Genomic DNA, 12,191 nt, shown 5'->3' with positions numbered 1-12,191 from the left:
TCACACACTGTCGTCGGTTTGTCCCTCCTTGCTCCTCAGGAGCAACCCACAAGCCCTTTCAGAGATACTCTGACCCAGTCGCCTTGCCATAATCCAGGTTATTGTTTTATTTTAATTATTGCTTGTACAGCATTTTGGTAAACCCTTGTTTTTTTTAAAAGTGCTATATAAATAAACATTGAGTTGAGTTGAGTTGATAACAATTTGGCCTTTGTCAAATTTGCTCAGATCTTTATTCCCGCCCATTTCTCCTACATACAACACTTTGATTACGATAACTGATTGTATGCTTACCATCTAATCTACCTAGACCTTAATATGTGGCTTTGGAGATGATCAATGATATCCACTTCACCTGTGACACCTGTGGTCATAGTCAGTGTGTGTGTGTGTATATATATATATATATATATATATATATATATATGAAGAGTTCAGATGCAAAAGCCTCTAAGTGCCATCTGAAATTTTCTTCTAGAATGATCATTTTTATCAAGCTTGTATATTTAAGTTCAGTAATTTCACTTAAATGACAATTCATAGGTAATTTTCATTGCCATTTAAGTGAAATTTCTTATATAAACATAAATATAAACATAAATATACAAGCTTGATAAAAATGATCATTCTAGAAGAAAATTTCAGATGGCACTTAGAGGCTTTTGCATCTGAACTCTTCATATATATATATATACATACATACATACACACACACATATATATATATATATATATATATATATACATACACACACATATATATATATATATATATATATATATATATATATATATATATATATATACATTACACACAACATATTTAAAACAATTTGCTTCTTAGTAAAATGTATTTTACTCTTTATGTTGTTATTTTGTTTATTAGATTTTATGTAACCCAGTTTCCAGTCACAATAGCTTGGATGGAAAAAACATTTGAGAGAGGTTTTCCCATTAGTGCAGTGTTTCCCAACCATGTTCCTGGAGGCACATCAACAGTACACTTTTCTTTTTTTTTCTTTTTTCAAACTCTTCCAAATCAAACACACCTGATTGAACTCATCAGCTCATTAGTAGAGACTCCAAGATCTAAAATAAATGGGTCAGATAAGTGAAACTTCCAAAATGTGTGCCTGCAGGAACAGGATTGGGAAACTAGCAGTGTAAAAATCCATTGCATACATTTTTTATCAAAATTCAATGCAAATCAATTAATACATTATTTTTAATAATAATAGTGATAATAATACCAAATGTATCACACTAATTTCTTATTCAAAACAATTTCTTCATTGTTTTAGCTGTAAAAATTCACTTTTCCTTGAAGCAGGAGATACAAAGAGTGTGTTCAAGGTGAAAAGCATTTTATTCACGTTTGATTCATTTATATCATATTATATTTATTATACATTTAGCTATTATATATAGCATCTGAGCGATTATGTTGAATTTCTACCAAATGTTGGATTTCTTGATGCATTGCATCATTTAAGAATTAATCATTTTCTTGTCAGAGATCGCCACAATAGAAATATAATTATGTAGAATATGCTGTATAACTTAAACTGGCTGCCATTTCTAAATATTTAAAAAAAACTTTTTACATTGTCTCAACATTGTATTCTGACTCAACCGTGAACATACCTTAAACAACCTATATTGTCTGTTTGTTTCTGAAGTTGACTTACCGCCCATGAGGAAGAGCAGGCCTGCCACATACTGCATGAGGCCACGGTCCCAACAGCATCCCAGCATCCCAATGATCCAGCCGAAGAGGATGATGGCCACCGCCATTCCCATAAATCCTGCAGTCATCCTCCGCAGATCTGTGGGCGGCGAGAAAGGCAAGTCAAACACATGACTCATAGCTGATAAGGGCACTGCGTGAACACGGATGGCAAAATGACGCATTTTAATGAGTGCTTGAGGGATTCTGTAAGCCCTGTATTATTATATTATTATGTTATATTCTTATCTATTCACAACTTCTTTTTTCAACCAGCATGAATCATGAGATGCTTTTAAACACTATTAAAGGAGCTTCTGTGTATTTTGGCCGCACTTCCTTTGATAATATGCTTCAACTCATCCGCTTTTGACAGGTAGTTTGTTGTAGCAGAACTTTAAATAAAATAAAAAAATGAATATGACTGCAAATATAGTTCACAAATTCTATAAATCATAAATCACTGCACTCGCCCCACTGTGAGTGTGTGTGTGCGGCCACACGCTGAGCGCGACAGGGTTGACTCTGTGTTAGCTAGAGGGTAGGTCACAGCTTTTGTGTTGGTTTGCTCTTTTTTAATCTCACAGTTGAATTCTCACAGAACAGGAGAGGTGGCAGGCCCAAAACGCCGGGCACGGTGGTTTATGCCAGCCAACTGTGAAAGGGTCACAGAGTTCACCTCAGGGCAGACGCAACTCTAGATGAGCATGCTGTAAGAGAGCTTTAAAAACTCTCTTTAAAAAACATAAAAAACCTTTCATCCAAGTTATAATATCAAATCTAAAACGTCAGATATTTATTAAACAGCAATTCATTATTCCCACTTCTCTGTTGTGAGACGTTATTACTTAAACTGAAAGTGCCAGATTTCACTGAGAGTGTTTCTTCTGGGGTTGCAACTGGATCTCTTTTGTTTGCTGCAACTTTATATCTCACAATGTGACTCCATTTGTCATATTTTCAACTTTATTACTCACAATGTGATTTTATTTCTTACAATTGCAACTATTTTTTGCAGTTTTTCACATTATCTCTCACAATCGGACAAATTCTTACAATTGCAATTTCAGCTTCATTTCACACAATGTGACTTTCTTACAATTGCAACTTTGTTCCTTGTAACTGTGACTATTTGTCATATTTTCAACTTTATTTCTTACACAATTGCATCTTCGTTTCTCGTAACTGACTATTTGTCGCATTTTCAACTTTATTTCACACAATGTGACTTTCTTACAACTGCAAGGTTTTCTCTTAACATCTCACAACGTGATTTTATTTTTTCCATTTCTGATTTTAACTATTTCTCGCAGTTGCAACTTTGTTTTTCATAATTGCGACTATCTAACTTCTCTCACAATTGCGGTTTATATTTTAGTGTGACTTTATATCTCCTGAAATGACCATAGTAGTGCCGTTCATGTCTCGTAAAATGCTTCATGAAGTGTTTTACAGACTTGTGCCTTCTCAACTTTCATGTTCGGTTGTATTTCACTCACTTATAAGGTGTCTGGAAACTGTTTTACTTTGCGGTCCTTTGGGAAAGCTCATTTATGACCCTTAGATATGGTTTACTGTACTGTAAGTTACTGCCACAATAAAATAGAGCAGAGCCTTCACAACAATGAAACAGTTGGGTTGAAATAAGAAAGGTTAAGTTATAAATGAATCCCTTTCTTACTGACAATGAGTTTAAAGAGAAGATATAGTAGCCAAGTCATGTACTATCAAACACATTGTGGTTTAAAAAAAGCTCACAAGACTGTTATTTAAACATTGAGTCAGGCTACAAACACCGCCTTGGGAACAGCCCACACAATATTTGTTACATCATAATATAGGCTCTTAAATTGTAGAAATGGAGTAGCATCAGTCAACGTGTAGGCAACAGCATGCGTTATGAAACAATAGTTGCTCAGGTATACTGTGGTCATGTACATTTCTATAGATTATACACAAGTTATATCCATATCAGGCAGAATAGCGTTGCGGTCATCAATGACTTCATCTCTCTGGAGAAATGCAAGAGAGAAACTGGTTTACATAAATTCAGGAGCCTTTCTTGGTTGGATTCACATTATAAATGCTGTTTGCTATCTGAATAACAGCTTTGATTTCTCATGTTGAGAGAAACATTTTATGCCCCAGAGAGCAAAATATTAGATTTCCTAGTTTCTTAAAGGTTCTTATGCAATCTGCAGACTGATGCTAAACCAGACTGTCAGCAACGTTCAAAATGTATGTTAACTAGAACGGAGGGTCTACGAGTGTAGAAGAGCACAGAACGCTAGACAGGCAGCTCTACTGGAGACAGGCCAGGAGAAGTCTCTGTAGTTGGCCCTCTCCTTTTGTTTGATATTCTTGTCGTTTTTGTATCTCTGTGTTTCTTAACCTGCTGGGCTTCCAGATGTGTCAGGTTCTGTCAGATCTTTGTTCCGCTCACTCTCGAGGGCTGAATGAAAGAGCAGCCTGTAAATGCTGTACTGCAAGCAAATGTGTGCTTTCAAAATCTCTGAAGGGGAAGGGTGTAGAATTATGTCTAACACTGGATCTTTGCCAATTAGATACTTTTTAATCAAAGTGAGGGAAATGCATAGGGAGAATGGACTGTACTGAAGCTTGATTTCTCTGAATTCACAACCTGAAATGTCAGATCTTTCTAATGCAGTTTTTCCACTCTGGAATATACCATGAATACCTTAAAATAACGAACTGCTCCCTTAGGGCTGGACCTGATGAGATTATGCTTCCTCACAATGAAATGTATAGTCAGGGTTTGAAACTTTTACCCACTGTTTTAGTGGTGAATACTGTTAGGATATACATGAAGGGACTGTTTACTCACCTTCCAAACCTGTATGACTTTTTTCTGCTGTGAAACACAATGGAAGATATTTAAAGTTGGGATCCAGTCATTGGAACCCATTGATTTCATTGTATAGACCACACAAAAACAGACATTTTCCAAAATATCATCTTTTGTGTTCCACAGAAAGAAAGTCATTTTGGTTTGGAAAGACATGAGGATGAGTAAATTATGCAATTTCTTCCCCCCTTAAGTCATACCAAATCAACTGAATATCAGTATAGTCAACGGGAAATGGCTTTTGCAACATTTATTTACATAATGTGATGTACTTTTGAGATAAACAAATTTGAATAACGAATATTAAACAATAAAAGGTTGGATCCATTGGCAAATTAGGATTGTGGAAAGTTTCATATCACAATGAATCCAGGAATCAAGCTGTTTCAGAGTTATACAATTTTAATGAATGGTTATTAAAACTACCTTTTTTTTCCCCTTTGTACTACTGTGCATTGATGGATTGTGCACAAAAGGGTGTATAAAGCAAGTAAATGTGGTCATATATTATTTAATGTCGACTTTAAGCCTTAATTTATTATCCAAACTCATTTTCAACCCAAATATTCCACTTGGAATCACCTTGAAAATTAAGTTTCACCTTTTTTCCCAATTTGCGTTCTGTTAGCAGCAGAGATTCTTGTTCAAATTTGTACACAATTCCCTGAATTATCCACAGACCTCATGCATAATTCCACATCCGTTCCGACATCCAGATCAGATCCCTGTGCTGTCTGTTAACATTCTGTGATCACATGGCTTTCTTGACTTCAAATTTATAATCTTTCTATAACAGAAGTAAATATAGACTAACCGCATGATCTAACCACATAATGGGCGTACCATCGAAAGCTAATGGGAAATGTGATTGATGTTGGACTGTTCATGGTGGATGACACCGTAATTGAATTGGGAAAAAAATTCTGACATAATCGAGTTGGGTTTACGCAGCTCTCGAAGTCTTGTAGTCCAGTATGTACGCACTTGGGGTCTTACAAACATATGCTAACTGAATGATGGTAAATGAAAGTCCACTTTATGAACACAAGGTCGAGTAAAAAATGGCCATGTGCTCCCTTCTGACAGGAAACTAATGGTCGCATCTGCTCAGGAGAAACTGATTTGCATGCCAACCATCAATGTGATGAAAATGAACACAAACTTTCTTGGCTGAATCCCTGTGCCGTCTTAGCCAATCCAGACCCTTAGAGCATTGTCGGGATCCCGTTCAGATGATGTCAAACGTCCCTCAAGTCATACGACGACATTGTTTACAGGCAATCGAATCAGAGCGGGAAACACAAGCCTCTTTTCATCTCTGACCTTTAGGAGAAGGTGCTTCGGAGAGTTGCATCATTGTTAGAGGAATGCTTTTGTCTGGAATGAGATGTGTTGCAGAGAGCACATGCAAATTTGACTGCTAAGGAACAAATGAAATGATAGCAGGGATACTGCTTGAGGAATAATGCGCATCAGCTTTATTTGCACTAGTTTGACAGTTGCCATTTTTTAAAAGAATGCGAATAGTGAGACGTGAGTCAGAGTGGATAGTGGTTTATTAATTTAGAGAATCAAGTAACAGTGAAAATACGGATTTGCTGGTTATTAGCCTGAATCGTTTCTGTCGCACCCTCATTTGAATAGCATTCCTCCTTGAAGTCATATCTGAAAGTGTGTTTTGGAGAATTTTTGTTTTATGTCTTCAACATGTTTTAGTTGATAGGAACAGGAATTTAAAGGGCAAACAGAGGAAACGGATTGAGACATGACATAATGCAGAATCTAACCTCCGATTGTCACATGAGCACCATGGCTTAATGCTCTGCGCTAACCGCTATGCCAAGGCACAGTTTTCTTGATTTTCATTTCTTCTTCAGTAGCTCATTAGAAGTAGGCAAAACTACAATTTTGGCAATAGGTGCACAGAACGACACCAGGACACTATGTTGCTTATGTTCAGTTTTACAATAACAAAAAAAATTGTTGTCAAGGTTTGCCATCAGCCACAATCTTTGTGGCTTTGTTTTTCTGTTTCATCTTTCTTGACAGTAGTTCCCCTCCACTATTTATTGGAAATAAACTTCTGTTATCCTCAAAAGTGGTTCTATTTTTCTGGATCTAATATGTCAAACTGATTCAGTCTATAAAAGCACGTCATGGTCTTCATTCAAATGAGTTTTAGTGCAGCATGCGGTCATTTTTCTCTCCTGGCTTTGGGAAGGGATTACATTTTATTTATTTTTTTAAACTGTGTCCCTCTTTTTTGCCTCTCTGTGTGGAATGGCCCCTGAAGGTAATAGAGCTTAATTTCATTATACCCCTTGTCGACCGCCACTGGGGAGAAAACAATTGTGAACTAAAATTAGATTACAGAAGACGGGATGGGAGAAGCTGGAAGAACATCATACTTATTTGCTGTATACTCAAGAGGACCATGTGTGCGACTGTTTAAGGTAAAGTGGATGTAACACTGCATGTAGTTGGCACAACTTACAAGTCTTGTGCTATGTTGGGAATAGCATGCTATAATATGTCTGCAGTATGTGCACTGTGAGTGTATGCAAATTTAAAATTTACAAAAGAAGTATGTCCAAAATACATTGCAGTGAGATTCTGAAGTGTGCATACGATGGACACTTCACTCTACGCTTTACTTTTCTACCCAAAGCCAGGAGAGAAAAAACTATCTCATGAGGCCACGGGAGAGGATTTGTGAATGGCAGTGAAGCGACGATACTGGCGCTGATAGGTCACATGATAATGACAGCATGGCGAATGTAGTGCGTCCAGATTACATTGATACTATATAGAACATACTTTTTTAAAGTAATACTTATACAAAGTAAGTACCTTCTCAAAAGAGTATGCGATTTCGGATGCAGCCATTGTGTTTTCGTTCATGTGCCTGTGTTTCCTTTCAGGTTAGTTTCTGTCTCCTTAGTTACTGAATCCTCCCTGTTTGTTACCTTGGTTACTGATTAGTCCCACCTGTGTCTAGTTTAGTTCTCTGTGTACATTTATACTCCCTATGTTATTCAGCTCACTGTCAGTTATCCTCATTGTCTTTGTCTTTCTGCTCCCTGGTGGTCAGAGTCCTGTGGGATCTGCCAATCCGGCCGTGTAAAGCGATAGTGTCAGTGATAGGGGATGGACTGAGGCTATAGGCTGAGGGAGGTTACAGCTGGACATGGCAATGTCAATAAGAGCTCACTTAGTGACCCACTGAGGGAATTGTTGAGTGACGGACAGCTGGCACTTCAGTCAAGCACTGCGCTGACGTGACGCTATCGACTGGCCATCAGGGAAGTCATCATGTCCTTGCGGACCGTGATCGTGCCTGCATATTTTGGTCAGTAAGCAAACCAAAGGATATGGCAAATAAGATGTCCTGTTTACTTTGTTTACACTGAAGGCAAATGTACAATTCAGAAACAGATTTCCAATAGGTTCTTTGTTTTGAGAGGCTGCTCACTGCAGAGCCAATGGGTTTAATATTCCCTGTCTCTCTACATAATGGGAGGAGCTTAAAGGTCAAGCCACACCCTAACCTTTCCCTATCCCTAAATATAATTAGGTCAAGCTCCACCCATTACGTCCAGAGAGGGGGAGCTGGACGTCATTTGGCTCTGCAGTGAGCAAGTTTTCAGGTAGCAGGCATCATATTTTATGTTAAGCATATGTTTTTAATACTTTGTGTATTTCCTGAAGTAGAAATGCAACAGAACCATTAGCAGTGCATCATGATGACAGATTATCAATTTCAGCTGAGGGCAAGTTCTACATTTAATGATACGCTAATGCTTCCTTCTGCTTTAGCTCAGTGTTTCCAATGCCACTTATATAAATGGGAGAAACTGTTACCCGGAATATGCCATCATAGCCAGTCACTGTTTAGATGCACCAGTCTGAAAATGTTACGCAATCATTGTTATCCGACTTCATTTCTGTTTTGAAAAAGGCTATTGAAATGTAATTTTGACAAAGTAGATAATAGCTGCTTGGTAATATAAGTGCACTAACCTTCCTTGAAGTACCTTGGTAAGGTTGAAGTACCTTTCAAATGTACCAGAATTTTTGTGCAAAATCGTTAATTGTAAAACAATTCTTGTGTAAATTGTTGCATTCAATTTAATACAGCACATTACACTTTTTTTTTTTTTTATATAAAGACAATTTACACAGAAATGCATACGTTGTAAATCACTTTAAACACATCTGGCAAATGAAATATATATAGGGTGAACGGAATTGCTTTGAATCAATATTCAGGCCAGGAAATAAGTTTAGTTAAGTTTATGGTCTGTATGCCTTATAATCTCCTCCTGTTCGGCTCAGAGATAAAGATGGTATCAGCAAATAAGATCTGCTTGTTTCAGAGAAGAAAGCAGCATCTGAATTTATGCATGCTGGCTGTGTACTTTGATAAATCAGGGGTCAAATCTTACAGACCAGAAGGTTAAACTGAACAACCACAAACATGCCGTTCTGCAAGCGCAGTAAAATGATCTATCTAAATCCATATCTCGCCATCAGAAAGCTTGCATATACGGTCACCGCTGGAATAAGTAAGCGTACAAATTCTGTCTGGACAAACGTCCTCTCTGACCTCAGGACTTTATGCTGCTTAAAAAGAAAGTAATAATACAGGAAACGCATTATAGTGCAGATAAAAAGGACATGCGTGTATGATTAGATGAGTCGTCTATTGAAACTGGCCTTGTGAATAACTCCCGCCAATCACCATTCGCATAGAAAAGAGAACTGAAAGGGAGACTAGCAGAGATGAAAAAATAAAAGTGTTTTTTAATGAAGTGTCGAGGTTGAGCGGTTTTATGGAGCTGATGGCGGGAGCTCGATGACAGCCTATCGTTCAGGCTGCGTCGCAGTCCTGTGCATTACATCAATAAAGTGTCGATTTGCATGACGCCGCATGAAGGCTCTGGTGACGAAGCATCACGAGTGCTGACAGGCATTGAACACGAGGAGAGGCATGTAACTCAGCACTTTTGCGGCAGACCTTTTGATTTAATTTCCTATGCAACTCAAGAAAAGGCATTCTGGGTTTTTTTATGCACTGACTGCTTTCAACATGGCTTGAATTTCGATCTGATTAAGTATGCCGCTTCATAAATCGTGCACAGCTGGTTTAAAAGCAACATTTGGAGCATCAAATTTTTACTCCTGTCACACAACATGATTTTTGATGCTCACAGTCCAATGCACAAACATACAGCATTCTATTTTTAATTACACATCAGATTCCAGTTCCAAGAGTGCTGATGAAAAGTGCAACAGCACATGGACATTTAAAAAAAAATGGATCAGTCCACTTGTCTGTGTTTGCGGCAATCCAGACCACAGTATGTAAGTGTACGAAATGGAACCAAACTTCGTCCGGAGCGAGATATCTCTCTTTCCTGAAGCAGGGTTTATCATGGTAAAATGTAAACCCTGGATTGGAGCTGGAGCAGAATGATTAGGCATAGGGAACATAATCTGTTTCAGACTAGCTCTCAGTCTGTGTGTTGCTTGGTAAAAAACAAAGCCTGATGTAAGACATGATGCTGCTGTACATTAGCGAACATGAATTACCCATAGCAGATCTATACAAGTGGAGCTGGGAAAGGTGGCGTTAAATAATGGCGTTAAAAACCAAACAAACTTTTTTTTTCTTTTTTTTTTTTAGCACTATTAGTTCGTTTAAAAAAATAATAAAAACAAAAACAAATTAGAAATGGAAAAAAATATAGCTTTAGTATTTCAGTTAATGTGCTAAATGTTATAATTTGCAAATGTGTAATGCTGTTGTGGTTTTATAATATACCATATATCTTAAAGTAAAATTAGAGTACCCGTATTATGCTTTTTCGGATATATTACCTTTCATACAGTGTGTAATACAGCTGTTTGTGAATGTAAAAGGTCTGCAAAGTTTTAAAGATCAAAGTGCACGACAAATAAAGTTATTGTCTCCTAAAAGAAAGAATAATGTCTGAACTGCCGAAACAGGTCGTCAGCAATTCCAGTCTCACTTCCTGTTACATGTAACTATGTACGTTATCTATGTAACAATGTAACACATTTGCATACTGCCAGCCTATGGTCTTCATTTCTTTAGACCAGCCCTCAAAAACTGTAGTTGTAGATGAGGCCTGGAAGAGTTTGGTTCGTGTTGCCGACATTTCGCGAAGATGCAGTTTTCAGCGCTGCAAATCCACTTTACATGCTGTTCAAAAGGTTGAGGACTCGCACTGGAATTGATACAGTAAAAAAAAAAAAAAAAAAACTGTTCGTATCACTGTATGTAAAGTGCTTATGAAGCCTTTAGAGCTGAAATTCAGGTATGGTTATGGGCTTTCGTTTCCGACACACACTGTAAGCGGTCGACCTTTCACATCAGACTGGGCCGTCTGACCAATCAGAGCAGAGTAGGCTCTCAGTAAGGAGGGGTTTAGAGAGACTAAATCTTCAAACTAACCGTTTTCAGAATCTTTGGGAAATGAGGAGAAGTGCAATGTATATTTTGAGAAGTGTTTTTTGACCTTGAACCTATTGCAGGAAACAAATTAGGAACCTTTAAAATATCATAATAGGGGCACTTTATTGACCATTTTTATTCTATTTTAATACATTTTGGAGTCATTAAAATGTATTTTAGTTTAGGTTCAGTTTTTCCAAGTTATGTTAACAACTGTTTCAATTTAATTTACAATAATCACACTGCTCACAATTGTGATGTTCTAAGTATCAGCATTACTATGAATTACCTATAGCCGAATCACAGTCATGCTAATATTCAGTACAACAGCACTCTTGCTCGTGGTGGTATATTGCTTAATCATCCAAACCTGGTCATGGGTGAGTCTGACAGTAGAATGGCACAGCTATGGAAAATGCTGAGTGAAACAGAGAAGCCTCTGCCAGCTGTCAATCACTGCATCCGTCCCTCATGTGCCTTTTCCACACAGTCATCACAAAATCAACAACAGGGGACAGAACAGGCAAACTCAGAGCTATTGGATGTGACAGCCGTTTGACAATGTTTATGCAGATGTGAAAGCTCTGTCGCCCTCGCGTAAGCAAGGCTACGTGCTGCGATGCGCTCGCAACCACAAACGTGCTTGCCGCTAGGGGCTTAAAGGCAAATACATCCTGGTCAGTCACCTCTCCTCCTCTTCACTGCCACTCATTCCCGTTTGTATCCCATGATGACGGGTGAGGGAGCTGCATGCTCTTTGTTTCATATTGGGATTATGGGACGGCACATTTGCATGCCGCTGTCAACCGGACCGACGCATGATCGCTCGCACACGGCAGTGGATTTGCATACTGAGCATCAGGCTAAGCCGAAAGAAATGATGGGAGGGAAAAAATTCTGCCGACAGAGAGATTGCTAATATCCGCACTGCTCTTAGGCCTAAAAATGGATCAAATATATTTAACCCTCTAGTGCACAATTTTGCTTTTGTGTAACACTTGTAACACCTTTTTCTTGAGGTGGCACCAGTGACAGTTCTAGCACTTCTTCCTAAGACTGGGAGTCATGATACTCTACTGATGTAATTTTATAGTATGCATGGGGGCCGGGTTCAAATCCTG

At 38.0% G+C, this 12,191-nt stretch overlaps 1 protein-coding gene across 1 annotated transcript in view; it reads right to left on the bottom strand.

The window, feature by feature from the left end:
* tmem178bb (transmembrane protein 178Bb) overlaps positions 1 to 12,191 on the bottom strand; it is a 75,073-nt gene that overhangs the window by 3,860 nt on the left and 59,022 nt on the right. The window contains exon 4 of the mRNA XM_084406432.1: positions 1,689 to 1,826. Coding sequence (XP_084262558.1) covers positions 1,689 to 1,826 — 138 coding nt within the window. The remainder of the gene's footprint in view (positions 1 to 1,688; positions 1,827 to 12,191) is intronic.

The sequence above is a fragment of the Rutilus rutilus genome (assembly GCF_951802725.1).
Source record: "Rutilus rutilus genome assembly, chromosome: 4".
In the NCBI taxonomy this organism is placed as follows: domain Eukaryota; kingdom Metazoa; phylum Chordata; class Actinopteri; order Cypriniformes; family Leuciscidae; genus Rutilus; species Rutilus rutilus.
This window is presented reverse-complemented; position numbering and strand designations above follow the sequence as displayed.